The sequence below is a fragment of the Haliotis rufescens genome, unplaced genomic scaffold (genome assembly GCF_023055435.1).
Source record: "Haliotis rufescens isolate VD_foot unplaced genomic scaffold, xgHalRufe1.0.p SCAF_3, whole genome shotgun sequence".
Lineage (NCBI taxonomy): Eukaryota > Metazoa > Mollusca > Gastropoda > Lepetellida > Haliotidae > Haliotis > Haliotis rufescens.
The window spans coordinates 46,713,990-46,736,707 of NW_025964001.1; the positions used below are offsets into that span (position 1 = coordinate 46,713,990).

A 22,718-nucleotide genomic window follows, 5' to 3' on the forward strand; every position below is an offset into this window, starting at 1 on the left:
CAGTGTATTTGACAGTGATGTAGGACTGGGTGTAGACAGTATATTTGACAGTGATGTAGGACTGGGTGTAGTCAGTGTATTTGACTGTGGTGTAGGACTAGATGTAGACATCGTATTTGACCGTGGTGTAGGACTGAGTGTAGACAGTGTATTTGACAGTGATGTAGGACTGGGTGTAGACAGTATATTTGACAGTGATGTAGGACTGGGTGTAGACAGTGTATTTGACCGTGGTGTAGGACTAGATGTAGACAGTGTATTTGAAAGTGGTGTAGGACTGAGTGTAGACAGTGTATTTGACCGTGATGTAGGACTAGATGTAGACAGTGTATTTGACCGTGGTGTAGGACTGAGTGTAGACAGTGTATTTGACAGTGATGTAGGACTGGGTGTAGACAGTATATTTGACAGTGATATAGGACTGGGTGTAGACAGTGTATTTGACCGTGGTGTAGGACTAGATGTAGACAGTGTATTTGAAAGTGGTGTAGGACTGAGTGTAGACAGTTTATTTGACCGTGGTGTAGGACTGAGTGTAGACAGTGTATTTGACCGTGATGTAGGACTGAGTGTAGACAGTGTATTTGACCGTGGTGTAGGACTAGATGTAGACAGTATATTTGACCGTGGTGTAGGACTGAGTGTAGACAGTTTATTTGACCGGGTTGTAGGACTAGATGTAGACAGTGTATTTGACCGTGGTGTAGGACTAGATGTAGACAGTATATTTGACCGTGGTGTAGGACTGAGTGTCGACAGTGTATTTGACAGTGATGTAGGACTGGGTGTAGACAGTGTATTTGACCGTGGTGTAGGACTAGATGTAGACAGTGTATTTGACCGTGGTGTAGGACTGAGTGTAGACAGTGTATTTGACAGTGATATAGGACTGAGTGTAGACAGTATATTTGACCGTGGTGTAGGACTGAGTGTAGACAGTATACACATTCAGAAGACGTGTGTGAGTATCATGCTCCCAACAAACACGCAAACATCCAAATTGTCCACCATGCATGAACATGCACATGCAAATTGTGAATCACAACCTTAAAGTTGAGATGTCTTCATGAATATGTATAGAAAGATGCATTTCAGAATAAATGTATTTTTGTTTAACTTTAGTTACTTTTTTCTGTTAGTATCTATCATCGCCACTTACACTCACTCTCACTCTTGCAACCTGAAGTAAAATACCTACCTCAGGTTCTTATTCCTCCTGGTGGTGTTGTAGGGCAAACTCAAGTGGATGCGTATGGAGCTGCGAGACAGGATCCTGAGGGAGCAGCGGCTACGGCAGGAGTTCAGACAAGCTCTCACTTCTACTGATATGGACAGGAAGTTCCTGTTGGCAGAGCTGGCCAAACGAGATGAAGAACTGGATGACATAGCAGCTGCCAAACAAGGTACAGCTTACATAGATACACCATCATTAAGTCAATTTGTGAAAAAGGTTGTGTTCTATGTAAAATCTTCTCCTGTTAGACCAAGATTCACACATGCTTGAAAAGGTCTTGAATTTCGCAGCCTGGCCATGAAAAAGAACTTGAATTTGTAACAGCCTTAAAATTGATAAAATGCTGTAAATCTTTCAACTATCACTTGATTACATCATGTGTCATAATATTAGTCCTTAACACAATTGTTACATAACATTGAAATGCTGTTGTGCTCAATAGAATATTGTAAAACTGTATTTTGATGTGCAAACAAACCATTTTACAATGAAATTTAGTGGGATTTGTCACAGTGACCAAGCAAGTTCATGTTATCACAAATCCATATATTCTATAAGACGTATTAGGTATGAGCTTCATTGAAACAGCTAATTGTGACATTAAGTTCAGTGCACTCATTCCTTGACATTGTACTTATTTGCTAACCCTTGTCTGTATGTGTTGCAGAGCTAGCCTTCAAAGAGGTAGAAAGCAAGAATGCTGTTGAATCCCTGGAGGTGAGTCCTGCTGTCACAAATAGTGTGTACAAGTCCCTTCTCCACTTACTTCATACAAATAGTGTGTACAAGTCCCTTCTCCACTTACTTCATACAAATAGTGTGTACAAGTCCTTCCTCCACTTACTTCATACAAAAAGTGTGTACAACTCCTTCCTCCACTTACTTCATACAAATAGTGTGTACAACTCCTTCCTCTACTTCCTTCATACAAATAGTGTGTACAACTCCTTCCTCTACTTACTTCATACAAATAGTTTGAACAACTCCTTCCTCCACTTACTTCATACAAATAGTGGGTACAACTCCTTCCTCCACTTACTTCATACAAATAGTGGGTACAACTCCTTCCTCCACTTACTTCATACAAGTAGTGTGTACAACTCCTTCCTCCACTTACTTCATACAAATAGTGTGTACAAGTCCTTCCTCCACTTACTTCATACAAAAAGTGTGTACAACTCCTTCCTCCACTTACATCATACAAATAGTGTGTACAGCTCCTTCCTCCACTTACTTCATACAAATAGTGGGTACAACTCCTTCCTCTACTTACTTCATACAAATAGAGTGTACAACACCCTCCTCTACTTACTTCATACAAATAGTGTGTACAGCTCCCTCCTCTATTTACTTCATACAAATAGTGTGTACAACTCCTTCCTCTACTTACTTCATACAAATAGTGTGTACAACACCCTCCTCTACTTACTTCATACAAATAGTGTGTACAACACCCTCCTCTACTTACTTCATACAAATAGTGTGTACAACTCCTTCCTCTACTTACTTCATACAAATAGTGTGTACAACTCCTTCCTCTTCTTACTTCATACAAATAGTGTGTACAACTCCCTCCTCTACTTACTTCATACAAATAGTGTGTACAACTCCTTCCTCTACTTACTTCATGCAAACAGTGTGTACAACACCCTCCTCTACTTACTTCATACAAATAGTGTGTACAGCTCCCTCCTCTACTTACTTCAAACAAATAGTGTGTACAACTCCCTCCTCTACTTACTTCATACAAATAGTGTGTACAACACCCTCCTCTACTTACTTCATACAAATAGTGTGAACAGCTCCCTCCTCTACTTACTTCAAACAAATAGTGTGTACAGCTCCCTCCTCTACTTACTTCATACAAATAGTGTGTACAACACCCTCCTCTACTTACTTCATACAAATAGTGTGTACAACACCCTCCTCTACTTACTTCGAAAAAATAGTGTGTACAACTCCTTCCTCTTCTTTCTTCATACAAATAGTGTGTACAACTCCTTCCTCTACTTACTTCATACACATAGTGTGTACAACTCCCTCTACTTACTTCATACAAGTTGTGTGTACAACGCCTTCCTCCACTTACTTCATACAAATAGTGTGTACAACACCCTCCTCTACTTACATCATACAAATAGTGTGTACAACACCCTCCTCTACTTACTTCATACAAATAGTGTGTACAACACCCTCCTCTACTTACTTCATACAAATAGTGTGTACAACACCCTCCTCTACTTTCTTCATACAAATAGTGTGTACAACTCCTTCCTCTACTTACTTCATACAAATAGTGTGTACAACTCCCTCCTCTACTTACATCATACAAATAGTGTGTACAACACCCTCCTCTATTTACTTCATACAAATAGTGTGTACAACACCCTCCTCTACTTTCTTCATACAAATAGTGTGTACAACTCCTTCCTCTACTTACTTCATACAAATAGTGTGTACAACTCCTTCCTCTACTTACTTCATACAAATAGTGTGTACAACTCCTTCCTCTACTAACTTCATACAAATAGTGTGTACAACTCCTTCCTCTACTTACTTCATACAAATAGTGTGTAGAACTCCTTCCTCTTATTACTTCATACAAATAGTGTGTACAACTCCCTCCTCTACTTACTTCATACAAATAGTGTGTACAACTCCTTCCTCTACTTACTTCATGCAAACAGTGTGTACAACACCCTCCTCTACTTACTTCATACAAATAGTGTGTACATCTTCCTCTACTTATTTCATACAAATAGTGTGTACAACTCCCTCCTCTACTTACTTCATACAAATAGAGTGTACAACACCCTCCTCTACTTACTTCATACAAATAGTGTGTACAGCTCCCTCCTCTATTTACTTCATACAAATAGTGTGTACAACTCCTTCCTCTACTTACTTCATACAAATAGTGTGTACAACACCCTCCTCTACTTACTTCATACAAATAGTGTGTACAACTCCCTCTACTTACTTCATACAAATAGTGTACAACCTTTGTCTACATTAAAGTAGAATGTCAGTGTGATTTTAGTCCTGTAAGAAACATGTTGCTTGTTACTCTTGACTGCTGATGTAGGTGAGGTCAACAATCTTGTTCCAGGTGAGCTACATCTGAAAGTGTAACTGCACTAAATCTGTGTGGCCTTGAGTTTAATGCACACCCACATGTCATGATTGAATATGTATCGGATATGTTAACATACATTAATTACAGGATAAAACTCTGGTTATTTGTAAATGACTGTATTTGTATGTTTGTTAATGAAACAGCCCAAAATGACACATTGTGTATGGATACCAAAAAAAAAAAGTAACTGTGCTTCATATAATATTCAACAAAAATGCAATTATTCTGTAATAAAATAATGCATGTTTCAATGCAAATTCATGAAGACATATCCTCGACTTCAAAGTCGTGATTAACAATTTGCACGTGCATGTTAATACACAGCGCACAATTTGGATGTTGACGTGTTTGTTGGGAGCATGAAACTCGTACACATGTTTTTCTAATGTGAACAGCACACAATGATTGTAAAGCTGTTAGGTGCTCATCAAAACAGTTTTGTTTGATAGTAAATAACGCTTATGCAATGTAATTGCTTGCTGAAAATCAGTGTCTACTTGCCATAAGTATGCTACAGACAGGAATGGCACAAAACAAAGATTCTGTACATTTTTATGTTCCTCGAAACACAATATTGTCTCTTTGGAGATGTTATCTAAGGTGACAATACACCGATACATTGATCACATTCACATACCAAGTAAAAAGGTATCGATTCTTGCCTTAAATGTTTGCTTTTATGACTGGTACACCAAAAACTGATTAGTAGGGAAAATAAGTGATGAAAATGTAAATATTGTCATCCCTTGCGCCATATTTGACACTGCCAACTGTAAATCATCGGTGTGCCAGGTATTTGGCTATCTTGTCTTTGAAAAAGATGGCTTACGCACCAGAGAATAGAGCACATGCAAGTATTGTGATACATATCGGATCATGAGTGAGGTATCGCACAGTTGGTGTAGCGTCAAAGCCCTATTATCTACAGCATGGAAACACTCATGACTTGCCATGAGCCAGACGTCCACATGTGAGGTCACATCAACAAGACAACCACTTTTGGTTGGTGCATCTATGGAATCAATACCAAACTGCCACATTAACAGCTCGGACAATTCCTGGGTATAGTGGCAGCAATGTACACAACCTCGTGTTGTCCAGTGATATGCCCAAGTTTGCATCAACATCACCGCCATGGTCACCAAGCTTGCATGGTGTAGACAGCAACGTTTTAGCGATGCTTGCATTACTCAATGTCGTCAGTGTGGGAGTGAAAGTGTAATGGTATGGGGTGGCATCACCTTTCATGGTAGACACACAACTCATCATTGTTAATGGCAACTTGAATGGCGCATGCTACAGGAACTACATTGTCAGAAATCATGTTCTATCCTTTGTGCAAATGCAGAAACGTTGTAGCAGGATACTGCACGTGTTGTAACAGACTAATATAATAGTTTTGTACTGCCATGGCCAACTGTATTTCCAGACCTCAACCCCATAGAAAATGTCTGGGATGAGATAGAATGATGCTTAGGATAGGTCCAGAACCAGCTGGTAACGCTAGCTCAGTTGGGCCAATCTTTGGTCAACATTTGGAACAACATCACTCAGACTATTTTCAATCATCTGATGTCTTCAATGCGCATATGCTTTCTCACCTGTTTCAATCCAAGTGATGGTCACACCCGATATTGACATTGTTAAATGAGTTGTTATGTAGCACTGCGTGGAGTCGTCCCAGTAGTAGGCTTACCTTGTCAGCTTGCTGACGGGGTTAATGTCTGTGGTCATGTGGACAAGGCATCTGGCCACAACAGTTACACCAACCCTTTTTAGGGCATGTCACTCAGTCTCCTGTTACCAGGTATGGGTTTTGTCAATGAATTTGTTATGATAACACATTAATCAGATGAATGACCAAATATTATGTTGTTATTTCAATAACATATAACATTTACACCACTTTAAGCACAGTTACTTTTTTCTGCTGGAGGGTTATGGTGAAAAATCATTAGCATCACTATCCAACACAGTTTGTTTTAGAAGTACAGGTTAATATTCTTATCTTGAGTATGAGACCAGCAGTAGAAATTAAATCACTCAATTGTGTTTTTAATCATGATTATAATAAAAGTAGGTAAAATACCAATTTTTGATATTTTCAATCAGTTCCCAATATCTTAACTATTGAGTATTTTGGTTGACACACTACACGGGACTTGTGCCCACTTCTGAGCTGAAGTGAGATGATGCCGCTTCACCGTGATCCACACTGGGATTATGACAGTTGTCAGGTCAGCATGGGGTGAAGCTAGCTTCAAACAGGGTCACACTGTCAGGTGAGAACGAGGTGTAACTAGCTCCACACAGGGTCACAGTCACATCTGAACACAAGCTCCTCACAACGATAGCACGTTCGGAGAGCTCTCTATACTATCGTTGCCACCAGTCAAAACTCACCACTGTCATAGGTGACCACAACCATGCTTGGAGTTGAACTCACAACCGACTGACCGTTATGTTTACCAACAAGTGATGACTGCCGTGACACTGAATACTCTCTTCCCTGCTGAATTATGTTCTTTGTTTGTCAATTTGAATTTCTGTTTCATTACTACTATCATGTAATGGGTATAGTAAGAATGTAAGGGAGAAGTTGGTTGATTTTCCGTTCTTCTGCAATCCTGAACCAATCAGATCAAACAAACAAAAAGGTAAATTCATCTGGGAAACATGGTCAGTCATAAACCTTTTCAAAATTCACTATGATGGCATTCCCAAAGACATTAACAAAAGTAACATTACGACATATGGGGTTAGAGGGCACTGTGTACTGTCAGCAAGAGGTGTAGCTAGCTCAACACAGGGTCACCCTGACAGGTCAGCATGAGGTGTAGCTAGCTTGACACAGGGTCACAATGACAGGTCAGCATGAGGTGTAGCTAGCTTGACACAGGGTCACAATGACAGGTCAGCATGAGGTGTAGCTAGGTCAACACAGGGTCACCCTGACAGGTCAGCATGAGGTGTAGCTAGCTTGACACAGGGTCACACTGACAGGTCAGCATGAGGTGTAGCTAGCTTGACACAGGGTCACAATGACAGGTCAGCATGAGGTGTAGCTAGGTCAACACAGGGTCACCCTGACAGGTCAGCATTAGGTGTAGCTAGCTTGACACAGGGTCACACTGGACAGGTCAGCATGAGGTGTAGCTAGCTTGACACAGGGTCACAATGACAGGTCAGCATGAGGTGTAGCTAGCTCAACACAGGGTCACCCTGACAGGTCAGCATGAGGTGTAGCTAGCTTGACACAGGGTCACACTGGACAGGTCAGCATGAGGTGTAGCTAGCTTGACACAGGGTCACAATGATAGTTCAGCATGAGGTGTAGCTAGCTCAACACAGGGTCACCCTGACAGGTCAGCATTAGGTGTAGCTAGCTTGACACAGGGTCACACTGGACAGGTCAGCATGAGGTGTAGCTAGCTTGACGCAGGGTCACACTGACAGGTCAGCATGAGGTGTAGCTAGCTTGACACAGGGTCACACTGACAGGTCAGCATGAGGTGTAGCTAGCTTGACACAGGGTCACCCTGACAGGTCAGCATGAGGTGTAGCTAGCTTGACACAGGGTCACAATGACAGGTCAGCATGAGGTGTAGCTAGGTCAACACAGGGTCACCCTGACAGGTCAGCATTAGGTGTAGCTAGCTTGACACAGGGTCACACTGGACAGGTCAGCATGAGGTGTAGCTAGCTTGACACAGGGTCACAATGATAGGTCAGCATGAGGTGTAGCTAGGTCAACACAGGGTCACCCTGACAGGTCAGCATTAGGTGTAGCTAGCTTGACACAGGGTCACACTGGACAGGTCAGCATGAGGTGTAGCTAGCTTGACGCAGGGTCACACTGACAGGTCAGCATGAGGTGTAGCTAGCTTGACACAGGGTCACACTGACAGGTCAGCATGAGGTGTAGCTAGCTTGACACAGGGTCACACTGGACAGGTCAGCATGAGGTGTAGCTAGCTTGACGCAGGGTCACACTGACAGGTCAGCATGAGGTGTAGCTAGCTTGACACAGGGTCACACTGACAGGTCAGCATGAGGTGTAGCTAGCTTGACACAGGGTCACACTGACAGGTCAGCATGAGGTGTAGCTAGCTCAATACAGGGTCACACTGACAGGTCAGCATGAGGTGTAGCTAGCTTGACACAGGGTCACACTGACAGGTCAGCATGAGGTGTAGGTAGCTCAACACAGGGTCACACTGACAGGTCAGCATGAGGTGTAGCTAGCTTGACACAGGGTCATATCAAGACATCACTGTTGGATGTTCATGTGATCTGTTTTGGATGTAAATGTGTAAAGATATCAGTGTATATATGTATTTTATAGAAACTTCTAATCTCCTTGCTATAAATATTCCAGAGAAATTTAGGTGAGCTAAGGTGTTTACAAGATCATTTTATGTCTTTGTAATAATGAATGTTTGATATTCTGATACAGGTGGTATGGCCAAACGGTTGCCAGGTCCAGGTAGACCTCTATGATATTGCTGGAAAGTCCCTCCTTTCCTTCTAATTATAAGACACTCCTATATATTCCTCTAAAAGGTGACCCGTTAGGGGTGTAGAGCAGAAAGGTCACGAGTACTAGTTGTTTGGTTTGTATTATTATGTGACCTGACAGATTGTATGTCACCATTTGCACGCTTTCAACCACTGATGTGACTACATATCACTGAACAGTGTGCGAAATTGTCTCTACCAGAGGTGCATTCGAAATATGCAATATCATCAACAGTGTCTTTGTTTCAGGAGCACATTCTGGACCTGGCAGATGAACTTCATCTTCAGAAGGTGAAGCAGGTAGAACAAGAGCTGACGTTTGAGCGGGAGAAGCAGTACATCATAGAAGACATGGAGGAGATCATGGTACAACTCCATCAACTAATTCTACATATAGTAACATTAACAATGGTTGACACACTATTTTGGAAGGGAAGAAATATGATGCAAGTTTGGTCTGGATAACACTTGACAATTCATGTTTCAAACTTTAGTTTTGAAAGATGGAAACCTTGAAAGCTCTACACTGCTCCCAACTTCTCACTTCCAAAAACTGTTTTGAAAGATCGAAGCTTGAAATCTCAACACCGCTTCCAGTGAGTGACTGAAATTTAACATCACATTGGCAATATTTCAGCCATATCGAGATGAAACACCGCTTCCAATTTATTACTTCTGCACACTATTTTGGAAAGAAAGCTCTACATCACGTCTCACTACCAACTTCCTACTTCTGTAAACATGTTTTAAGAGATAGAAACCTTAAAAGCTTGAATGTTCTGTCAATTTTCAACTTTATATTTGATAGTTTGGAAATCTAAGATTACGGAGGCGTTTGTTTCAAATGTTTCCTCTTGCCTTTTTAAAATGTGAAAGACGAGGGTATACGACATACATTCTTGTTTACGACAGGAAAATTGCGCTTAACTGGCGCACATATCACACAGACAGACACATGCAAAGACAGACACTCACGATCACGCAGATACACACACAGACACACACACACACACACACACACACACACACACACACACACACACAGACAGAGCGATAGACACACAAGACACAAACACATGTACAGACACACAGATACACACACAAAGACATACACAGAGACAGACATGCAGACACAGACACAAGCAAACACGGACAGCCACACACACAGACAGACACATGCAGACAGACACAAGCAAACACACACAGACAACATGTGCGCACTCACACACACACATACAGACACACACAGACAACATGTGCGCACTCACACACACACATACAGACACACAGACACATTGCTGACTGACACACAGACAGACAGAACATATGCGCATGCACACAAAGACACACAGACACACACAGGCATACACACAGACAGACACATACATACATACACAGAGAGACACAAACACACACAGGCATACACACAGACAGACTGACACACAGAGAGAGACAGATGCACAGACAGACAGACACACACACAGACAACATGTGTGCATGCACACAAAGACACATACACACATACATATACATACACACAGACTGACACACACACACCCAGACAGACATGCAGACACACAAAGACATACACCAAACACACAGAGACAAACAAGCAATCACACACACATACACACAGACAAACACATATGCGCACACACACATACAAACACACAGAGAGACACAGACACAAGCAGACAGGCATGCTCACACACAGATGGACACACAGAGAGACACATGCAAACACACACAGACAGACACACACACACAGACAGACACACACACACACATATATAGACACACACAGAGATACATGCAGACACAGAGACAGACACAAGCAAACACACACAGAGACATGTGTGCACACACACACACACACACACACTTGACACAAACAGACACACACAGACACAAGCAAACACACACAGTGACAGACACACACACATACAGACACACATACACACAGACAGACACATGTTTGCTGCATGCACACACCTTCTACATCGGCCTTTGCTTCTATATTACATTTTCATTTCATTTATTTCAATGTAGGATAATTAAAACTAACCCTGAAGGTTTTGGATTCTGTATAGAAGTCCAAGTTTTATATTCAGGTAATGCCAGTATCGTTGACGGTATGGTCCAGTAATATTCTGTGCCGATTTTAGCTTAGTACTTTCTCAACACAAAGGACTTCAAGTGCTTGCTGATGCAGGTGTACACTGACCTTTTAAAAAATAATATTTTAAGCATATTCATTAAAGTTAATCAAGATGTGTAATGTTAGTGGTCCATTTGGGCATAGCCTATGACGAGTAGTATACATCAACAGGTACTGATGTATAAGTTTGAAACATATATTTTGGAAGTTATGAAGTTACCAATCTTCAATACTTCAACTCTTGGCTGCGTGTATAAGTGGGGCATGTGGTTACAACATGGTTCTAACATCTGAAGGTTGTTTTTTCTGAGCATTTTAGAAAAATAATAGCAAGGTATATTATTCAACGATTATTAACACTTATACATGTCTTAAAGCTGGCAAGTAACTCAGTATTTATGACCTTTCATAATTTGAATTGCAGCATTCAATAGAGAAATAAATTCAAAGGACATGAGTCATGCTTGGTATTTGTACAATAGAAAACTAGTATAGCCCAGTTATCCATGTTTCAGCTGGTAGCACAATGTTGACTTCAGTCACTTAACGGGGCACTCATCTAAAGCAATTCCCCAGGACTGGTTGTTGCCTTTGTTATTGTTTTTTTCCCAGTGAGTACCCGGATGTATAGAAGAAATCTAGACTAGTTCGCGACCTCTGCTGCGCCATTCGTAAGCGCATTAGTCACTTTTATGGGTAGTAATAAGGGCGTATGGACACATTGATCAACAAAATGAAATACAGTTTTCAAGATAATAATGAAATGTAGGTATCTTTGTGGGTAGCATCAGTAATAGTGACGAAGTTTTGATAAGTCACTTGCTTGGTAATTTTGCGATTTTCATTTACACTATTTTGACTTGCAACACAAAGTAAATATTTCACCTGAGCATTGCTTTTTTTATAGTGTTTATATTTTTTTACTGTCAAAATGTGTAACATTTTCAAATTTATTAAACGCCTAAATATTCAGTTATTTTACAAAGTGACTGAAAAACATTTCCATCTGTATTATTATAACGAATTCCAAACATTTTGATGTTAAATGTCATCACCAAGAGACTGAAAATGTTACGTTGAAAAGTACATTTCCATTTTGTTTGGCTTCTTATCCTTTTTAATAATCTGTTGTGATGTTTTTAGGCCCTTTTGATCGTCTTAATCAGTTTTAGTCAATCTGGACAGATTTTTCAGTCAAAATGACTGAAATATTTACACATTTTATAAATTGCCTGAAAGAATCACATTTTATAAATTGACGGTAATATATACACGCTTACAAAGGAAAAGACTTGTGAAAACAACGTCTATTGCGCATTGAAGAATTTCCCGACCAAGACGTAGAGGAAAAAGAACGAATTGGTTCAATGCTACAGCAAATGAAGGAGAACAAAATGCAAATACAATAATTACAACCTACCAAATTTATGTGTATAATTTTAGGCAGCTTCCTTGTTCGAGGAATGTATCCGTGAATATCCACGCAAAGGAACAATTAATATCCCACTCGTCTGCAGCTGTACAAAGAAACTTATTCGATGTCACGTGTCTCTGTAACAATCAAGATATATATCGTTTCGGGATATTATAACCCGTGTTCGTTTCTCAACTGATCACTTAGATTGTTTCAGGTGTTTCACATAGGTGTCAAGTCTCAAGGGTGGGTTGAGAAAGCCCACGTGACAACTATTTTCATAACGTCCACGGTTCCTAAAAAAATCCATTGAGTGATAGTTAACAATGAGCAATCAATCAACGTATTATCATTTAACCCTTTGAACAAAGTATGTTGTTTTTAAATCGGCACTTCACGCCATGGTATGAGTGTATTCCCTTTGTTTTAGTAAACCTAGACATGTAAACACTCACTTTTGACATATCCACTGTGCAAGATAACAGTGATTAATCAATCAACGTATTTTCTGTTAATCCTTTAATGATTAGGAACGATCCGTTGATTTACAAAAAAAGTAAATCAACTGATCATTCACCTCTTGCTGGGCTGCCACGTGCATATTACATCACACACGTTTCACCTCACTTCAAACCTGGATTTAGATTGAATCATTACCCCAGACACAATAAATGTCAAATGGGAACCTTTGTCAGGTAATCTAAGTGGTGCTTCCACTAATTGTACCTGTAATAAATTCATTAACTGAGCATCAAGTGAATGACGACAAATACACAAGTGTAGGGTTATACCAGAAAACGTGGATGACAACAAGGGAGTAGTAATCGTATTATGGACGCAATCCGAAATCCGAAAATGCTTTCACTGCATGGATACTTTTTTTTATTATTAAACTATAACCATCTGGGGTAGTTCCAAATGACGACATCCAATGAGCTCTGCCGTTCTTTTTGTCTGTTTGTTTAGGCTGAAGAAATAAATTAACATGCGCCCTTTGTCGAAATCTTAATAGATCACAGTTAACCAATCAGTGTTCAAAAATGCGTAAAACAAATATTGCCTCCAGCCTCCAAAAATTATTAAGCTGTCCTTGCAGACGGTAGCCCAGTCTCTGGTCATGGTCATGCTCAGTGCCCCTTTAAAAACGTCCTACAGCTTTCATGAAGTTTCAAGTAATTTTTAACTACATGTAATTAGATCTTGATGAAACGTTTCGAGTTATCTCTTTATAATTTATTTATTACAAAACTAGAGCAGGTAGTATTTTAAACATCTCGATTCACTTTGACGATATCTAAAGAACTCCCCAAAATTCACAGAGCCAAAAATTGGAGACAAACTAAACAGTTTTGGGTCACTGTAAAATGTAATTCTTTAGTAATTGATGCCTTTCATAAAATTATTCAGAGCTTTTCATGTACAATTCATTGAAAACAATAAAACTCCTTACAATCGTTTACAGTTTCATACACAAAAACAGTCGGTTGCAGATCGCACATTATGTTCTCTTTCTAGCTATAATAATTATATTAATATTTATTATAACTATTGTCCAATCATTGCACCAGCATGTAATTGACCGTTGCCTGTCTTCTCATTTACCCAGTCTGTTATTGCTTGTCATGTGTGAATTTACATGTATATTACCCGATGCAGAAGAAATATAAACTGTTTATGTGAGTTAGAACGTAGTTAATGTTTGTTTGGAAATTTTCATTTTTGTTGTATAGAGGGTAATGAATTCATTATCAATTATATTGCAAGTGCATCTATATATGAAAGCATATATATATATATATATATATATATATATATATATATATATATATATATATATAAAAGCTTTAAAAGATACCATCAAGTGTAGTAAATAAAAATGTATATCATAAAATCTCATCTTTCTCACTTCTGACGTAAGGTAGTTCATTAACGAAATCCATTCCACTGTAAGTAACATTAGCTTCCCAATCTATGAAATAGAAAATTTAAAGTAAGCAGCAAATTCAAACTTTTAAGGTTTCTTATTCCAAAAACATCTTTACGGAATTGGGTAGTAAAACGCGAAGTACAGCTTTCTTCCCAAAACAGTGTCTGGAAATAAGAATTTGGCAGCGGTGTTGAGCTTTCAAGCTTCCATCTGAAACAAATATTTTTGGAAGTGAGAAGTAGGAAGTGTTGTAGAGCTTTCAAGCATTTCTTCTTTCAAAAGACAGGGTCCAGCTTGGAGGAGATACCACTCTCTACTGTGCAGGGTCCAGCTTAGAGTAGCTACCACTCTTCACTGTGCAGGGGTCCAGCTTGGAGAAGATACCACTCTCTACTGTACAGGGTCCAGCTTGGAGGAGATACCACTCTCTACTGTGCAGGGTCCAGCTTGGAGTAGCTACCACTCTCCACTGTGCAGGGTCCAGCTTGGAGTAGATACCACTCTCTACTGTGCAGGGTCCACCTTTGAGTAGATACCACTCTCTACTGTGCAGGGTCCAGCTTGGAGGAGATACCACCCTCCATTGTACAGGTCCAACTTGGAGTAGATACCACTCTCTACTGTGCAGGGTCCAGCTTTGAGGAGATACCACTCTCTACTGTGCAGGGTCCAGCTTGGAGGAGATACCACTCTCTCCTGTGCAGGGTCCAGCTTGGAGTAGATACCACTCTCTACTGTGCAGGGTCTAGCTTGGAGTAGATACCACTCTCTACTGTGCAGGGTCCAGCTTTGAGGAGATACCACTCTCTCCTGTGCAGGGTCCAACCAGGAGTAGATACCACTCTCTCCTGTGCAGGGTCTAGCTTGGACTAGATACCACTCTCTACTGTGCAGGGTCCAGCTTGGAGTAGATACCACCCGCCATTGTACAGGGTCCAGTTGGAGGAGATATCACCCTCCATTGTACAGGGTCCAGCCTGGAGTAGATGCCACCCCCATTGTACAGGGTTCAACTTGGAGTAGATGCCACTCTCCATTGTACAAGGTTCAACTTGGAGTTGCTGCCACTGTACTGTGCAGGGTCCAGCCAGGAGTAGATACCACTCTCCATTGTACAGGGTCCAGCCCAGAGTAGATACCACTCTCTACTGTGCAGGGTCCAGCTTGGAGTAGATACCACTCTCCATGTACAGGGTCCAGCTTGGAGGAGATACCACTCCCCATTGTACAGGGTTCAACATGAAGTAGATACCACTCTCCATTGTACAGGGTCCAGCTTGGAGTAGATACCACCCTCCATTGTACAGGGTCCAGCCAGGAGTAGATACCACTCTCCATTGTACAGGGTTCAACTTGGAGTAGATGCCACCCTCCATTGTACAGGGTCCAGCCAGGAGTAGATACCACTCTCCATTGTACAGGGTTCAACTTGGAGTAGATGCCACCCTCCATTGTACAGGGTCCAGCCAGGAGTAGATGCCACCCTCCATTGTACAGGGTCCAGCCCAGAGTAGATACCACTCTTTACTGTGCAGGGTCCAGCCAGGAGTAGATGCCACCCTCCATTGTACAGGGTCCAGCCCAGAGTAGATACCACTCTTTACTGTGCAGGGTCCAGCCAGGAGTAGATACCACTCTCCATTGTACAGGGTCCAGCTTGGAGGAGATACCACTCCCCATTGTACAGGGTTCAACATGAAGTAGATACCACTCTCCATTGTACAGGGTTCAACTTGGAGTAGATACCACCCTCCATTGTACAGGGTCCAGCCAGGAGTAGATACCACTCTCTACTGTGCAGGGTCCAGCTTGGTGTAGATACCACTCTCTACTGTGCAGGGTCCAGCTTGGAGTAGATACCACTCTCTACTGTACAGGGTTCAACTTGGAGTAGATGCCACTCTCCACTTTGCAGGGTCCAGCTTGGAGTAGATATCACCCTCCGTTGTACAGGGTCCGGCTTGGAGTAGATATCACCCTCCATTGTACAAGGTTCAACATGAAGTAGATACCACTCTCCATTGTACCATGTTCAACTTGGAGTTGTTGCCACTGTACTGTGCAGGGTCCAGCCAGGAGTAGATACCACTCTCCATTGTACAGGGTCCATCTTGGAGTTGATACCACTCTTCATTGTACAGGGTCCAGCCAGGAGTAGAAACCACTCTCCATTGTACAGGGTCCAGCCAGGAGTTGATACCACTCTTCATTGTACAGGGTCCAGCCAGGAGTAGAAACCACTCTCCATTGTACAGGGTCCAGCCAGGAGTTGATACCACTCTCCATTGTACAGGGTCCAGCTTGGTGTAGAAACTACTGTCTACTGTGCAGGGTTTAACTTGGAGTAGATACCACTCTCCATTGTACAGGGTCCAGCTTGGAGGAGATACCACTCCCCATTGTACAGGGTTCAACATGAAGTAGATACCACTCTCCATTGTACAGGGTTCAACTTGGAGTAGATACCACCCTCCATTGTACAGGGTCCAGCCAGGAGTAGATACCACTCTCTACTGTGCAGGGTCCAGCTTGGTGTAGATACCACTCTCTACTGTGCAGGGTCCAGCTTGGAGTAGATACCACTCTCTACTGTACAGGGTTCAACTTGGAGTAGATGCCACTCTCCACTTTGCAGGGTCCAGCTTGGAGTAGATATCACCCTCCGTTGTACAGGGTCCGGCTTGGAGTAGATATCACCCTCCATTGTACAAGGTTCAACATGAAGTAGATACCACTCTCCATTGTACCATGTTCAACTTGGAGTTGTTGCCACTGTACTGTGCAGGGTCCAGCCAGGAGTAGATACCACTCTCCATTGTACAGGGTCCAGCCAGGAGTTGATACCACTCTTCATTGTACAGGGTCCAGCCAGGAGTAGAAACCACTCTCCATTGTACAGGGTCCAGCCAGGAGTTGATACCACTCTTCATTGTACAGGGTCCAGCCAGGAGTAGAAACCACTCTCCATTGTACAGGGTCCAGCCAGGAGTTGATACCACTCTTCATTGTACAGGGTCCAGCCAGGAGTAGAAACCACTCTCCATTGTACAGGGTCCAGCCAGGAGTTGATACCACTCTTCATTGTACAGGGTCCAGCCAGGAGTAGAAACCACTCTCCATTGTACAGGGTCCAGCCAGGAGTTGATACCACTCTCCATTGTACAGGGTCCAGCTTGGTGTAGAAACTACTGTCTACTGTGCAGGGTTTAACTTGGAGTAGATGCCACTCTCCATTGTACAGGGTTCAACTTGGAGTAGATACCACTCTCCACTGTACAGGGTCCAGCCAGGAGTAGATACCACTCTCTACTGTGCAGGGTCCAGCTTGGAGTAGATACCACTGTCTACTGTGCAGGGTTCAACTTGGAGTAGATACCACTCTCCATTGTACAGGGTCCAGCCAGGAGTAGATACCACCCTCTACTGTACAGGGTCAAGCTGAGGACAGACACCACTCTCTACTGTACAGGGTTCAACTTGTAGTAGGTACCTCTTTCCCTGTACAGAAATAGGACCAAAGACGAACATATGGAAATACAAATAATGAGTTCATCTCTGGCGGACCAGGACAAATGTCAACTAATTCAATCTAATTAAAACCGCACAGATGTCATGGCTCAGGACAGGTTTATCAAGTTAACAAATATGATTACAGAGGAGACAGATCTGCCCAGGCCAATCTGCCAATGGTCGGTGTCCTGCTTGCAGGAAACCTCACATTACTTGCAAGACCTTATGTACAGAGGAAGGTTACATTTGTGGGCTCTGCAGAATTCGACGAATACATCAAGAGCACTTGTTCTAGATGAGATGAATCAACCTCCAGCCTCCTGACTCTTAGATCTGAATTGATGGCTCTCCTACCACACCATCACACCAGGCATTTCCCTCATGTTTCCTCCTCCAGTAATTCACCTGTACATGAATGCCTCAAGCACAGGATGGGGAGAATACATGGATGATCGGACCATCCAGGGATAGTGGTCACAGGACAAGGGTGTTCACAAGAATGGTCCAGAAATGCAGGCCATTTATCTTGCCCTCAAGGCATGGAGTCTACAGTTACTTCAGTCATGAGTACTAGTGGCAACAAACAGCACTTCTGTAGTAAATTACATCCAGATCAAGGAGGGACAAGATCAGAGAATTTGCTGAAGGAGGTTACACTTTTATTCATCTCGAATGACTTGATCAGCTGCAGCTTGGAGGCCTGCCACATACCAGGGAACATTGAACATCCTAGCAGGTTATCTCTCCAGTAGAAACAGATTTCTCACAGAATGGTTTCATCACCCAGAGGTATTCCGGTGGATCACATCGATTTGGGACAACCCACACAGTGATCTTTTTGTGACTTGTCCAAACAACAAGGTCCCAGTTTATGTCAGCCCAGTACCGAACCCAGTTTCTCTACAGTTAGATGCTCTCTCCATGAGTCGGAGAAACATATTCACCTATGCATTCCCTCCTTGGTCTCTTCTAGACAGAGTAATCAAGAAGGTGGAGGAGATGGACTTCATCATCCTTCTAATAGCTCCAGTGCGGCCCAACAGAGCATGGTATCCTACCCCATGCTATTTCCATAACTCGTGGAGAAGCCTCACAGCTCCCAGAGCGTCATGACCATGATCAGACCTACTCCATGGAAGCAGTGCCTCGGTCATGGAGACCTTCATCTTCCCACGTATATGATACTGGATGGAGGAAGTTCTGCCAGTGGAGAGGAGTAGGAGGAGTGGAAGAAGTGCAGATAACCATTCCTTAGGTCACTGATTATCTTCTGCTAGTAAGACAAGAGAAGGAATTTTGGAATGGCACCATTAAAGGGTATAATCAGCCCTAGCATTTGTTCTCCAACATGGGCTCTCAGTAGGTACTCACCCAGTCCAGAACTGCCTTATTAAGTCTTTCCAACTAGAAGACATTTAAACTTCACGTATCTTCGCTGAATGGAACCTGTCCTTGGTCATGTCTGCATTGCTAGAAGCATCTTACTAACCTATGCATGAAGCTAATCTTTTACAAGTGTCTAAGAAGACAGCTTTTCTCCTAGCCATGGGAAATGATGCCAGGTCATCAGAGGAGGGGAAAAGATTACAGCTAACAAACAGTAAGTTCATTCTTCGATCTTGGTCAACTGGGGTGACAAGATAAGGTTAACACAATGGAATCACAATATAAGATCTGAGAGTGATCTTGGGTATATACGTGTCTGGACATCTCTTGGAGTTGTCAGAACATAATGTCAATGAAGTGACATCAGTAATGTAAGTGTCTGGATGGGAGTACCATCCAAACATATCATAGTATGTCAGAATTACATGCATCTCTGGATGTGAGTTCCATTAGAACATATTAAATATGGAAGTTATGTCAGTTAATGAGAATGCGTGGATACCTCTTGAAGTATGTCAGACTGCTTTGTCAACCAGAAGTCACATCATAACAGAAATTGAGAACATAAACCAGAAGTGTCATCTTCATATAAGATCATCATCATAAGATCATCATCATAAACAGAAGTGTCATCATACAACTGGAAGTGATGTGATATTGAGCAGAAGTGACGTCATCCAGATGGGAAGTTACGTCATGAAGTCGGATGTGACGTCAAAGATACCAGAAGGGACGTGAGGATAATGCAGGTATCACAAGTTTTCAAAGAAACTATATTGTATTGTGCATTTTACACACCGTTCCTTCAGGTTACCTATTCACTGCTGTCAGTTATCTGGGATTACTAGCCGCCAGATCCCACTTTTCCCTCTGGTGTATTTTGGCTATTTGTAATAGAGGTAAGGCTTTTGAAGGAATTATCAAACAATAGTTATCATTGTGTATAATTCTAAGAATACTACCTCTGTTACATCAGGATTGATCACTCCCACCCCCCTATTTATCAGGCATCTGGGATGCAGGGTTCACTCTAGGAATTTTCTGACATGGGCCCTTTATGTGAAAATTTCAAATATTCCAGAGGAACACCCACACTTGCCCATACAGCACAATGTTAAAATGCCCAATTGTATTTGAAAATGTGGGCCTTTTTTCAAATTAAGGGGCTAAAAGCACAGGGCCCCACCCTAGAATTATCCCTGAGGATGTTGTTTATTGGTAAGAAGTGCATTCCTGCCTTGCACTGGCACAGTATAGTAGACAGACAGTGAACCAAGTTTACATATTAGCCAATGAAAACAATTGTCATGCTCCACTGAACCATTGCACCGGTAGCTTTTGCCTGGCCCCCCAATAGTTTTGTTTTGGAATACGTAATGTGTGGTGTCAGTACTTTCGCTTGGACATTTAAATATGTTTTTGCTATTGTTATGACTTTTTTCTCTCTCTGGAATTGAATAGGAAAATTGATATTCGCAACAAAATCACAATCAATTTTGTTCATGATAATTGCACTTTAAAGACCAATCATTATCAACAGCCAATTCAGTCTGTGAGTGTGATGGTCAGATGTCATGTGAGGCTTCACTTCAAGGTGGTTATTTGGGTAAAGAGTTTAGTTGAACTTCAATCCCATATATTCAGAGTGTGAAGGATGCCATAATGTTAGCTGCAACTCACACCTAAAGTGAAGGATAAACCTAACAATTATTATTCCAATTATTCTCTTTTTTTCATGTGAAAAAGTAAAGAGGTATTACAGTAGGTACAGACAGTTCGCATTCATGTGATTCCCCAGGAGAGGATGTCAAATCTATAGACAAGCGTTTGTTTGACCAATGTCGGCCTACTGGCCCTGCTGGCCCCTGGCAGATGAAGGAGAGACTAGTAATCTGAGTAAGGATTTGATAGAACCTTAATCTCAAATCTTCATCTTGAATCAGAATCATCTATGAATGTATCTGTGTCTATCAGTACATGTCAGTGGATGAGGATGTGTTGTTTTCTGAGTGGGTGATTCACCAAGTGTTGAGTATTAGCCATTAGACATGCTAACTCATACTAGGCTAAACACCAAGTATGGAGGAGGCTCTGGATTTTCTTGTCCTCTCTTCTTTTGCACAAACTATGTATGTTCACTTCAGAAAGATATTGCATTTGAACGCTTTCAGGACCAACAGCCTGAGGCATTGACAACATAATATTAGAAGTGTGTATTTGTAACTTCATTTGGAAACCTGACCTTCAGATTGACTACCGTATATATGATGAAAGTTAAATACTACCGACAAAGAATAAGGGAACTAATGATTTGAATGTAGCTATCATTGAGGTGTACATTTACAATACTGTGGCGTTGCATCTGAACACAACATGTAATCACAATGAAATTTAATGTTGTGCATGCTCACAGAAGCCAAAGTGTGTGACGCTAATGCAGTTGACCTAAGCACACACTTAAAAATGCCTCAGTTACAGTCTCCATGAACACACAAAATGGTGAATTGTGTGTGTGATACAGGGGGTGGGGTTGGGGTGGACGTCAATGTCCCAAGTTGCCTGAATGTTTGGCTAATCGAAAATCATAATTTTTGCAACTGTGGGACAAGTGCTGTCAAATGGGTAGGGTTGCAATGAGACATGGGTAATATGGCATATGGACATTGGACTGGCCTGTTAAATCTCCTGACATGACCCTCTTGGGAGGATGGTGTATGCCAAACCTGCCAATGTGGCCAAGCTTCTGGAAGTTCTTCAGGTGGAATGGCGGGCAATACACAAGTTAATCAACAGTATGCCATCAACATGTCATGCATATATTGCCCTGAATGGTGTACACACCAGATATTGATCTACATGGCTGAAAATAATTAAACAGACATTTATCGTCATTACTCCTTCACTATCATTTCATCAGTTCCCTTTTTTTGTGGGTAGTATGTTAGTGTGTTCCCATGATTCATTGATTCCGATGTTGAGTTAGCCCCTGGGAATAGTGCTGCCCATATTTACAGGGTTTCTCAGTACTTCATTCATTGAGATACTACTCTCTTAAGTTTTGTTCTTACATGCAACAAATGTTTCTGGATGTCAATGTCACCTTTCTCTATTTCAGGGTGGTCAACAGGAGCGGGACCTGATAGAAAAAAGATATAACAGGTCAGCTCTCCTAATGTCTGCACTGTGGCATGTGTATGCTGTTGGGTGACAGTGTGTGGTAATGTGGAGAGAAGGGTGGGATACTCAACACTGTGGAGGTGTGCTGTTGGGTGACAGTGTGTGGAGGGTGTGTGCTGTTGGTGATGTGGAGAGAGAGAGAACGGTGGGATACTCAACACTGTGGAAGGTGTGTGCTGTTGGGTGACAGTGTGTGGAGGGTGTGTGCTGTTGGGTGACTGTGTGGGTGATGTGGAGAGAGAGAACGGTGGGATACTC

General features: G+C 41.8%; 1 protein-coding gene across 9 annotated transcripts in view; it reads left to right on the forward strand.

The window, feature by feature from the left end:
- Positions 1-22,718, forward strand: part of LOC124118860 (centrosomal protein of 128 kDa-like) — a 104,152-nt gene that overhangs the window by 75,778 nt on the left and 5,656 nt on the right. For 8 of the 9 annotated variants that reach the window (XM_046481146.2, XM_046481152.2, XM_046481142.2 and 5 more), the window contains exons 26-30: positions 1,232-1,403; positions 1,902-1,951; positions 4,320-4,343; positions 9,138-9,254; positions 22,399-22,442. In XM_046481146.2, coding sequence (XP_046337102.1) covers positions 1,232-1,403; positions 1,902-1,951; positions 4,320-4,343; positions 9,138-9,254; positions 22,399-22,442 — 407 coding nt within the window. The remainder of the gene's footprint in view (positions 1-1,231; positions 1,404-1,901; positions 1,952-4,319; positions 4,344-9,137; positions 9,255-22,398; positions 22,443-22,718) is intronic. The other variant, XM_046481147.2, reaches the window with a different exon arrangement.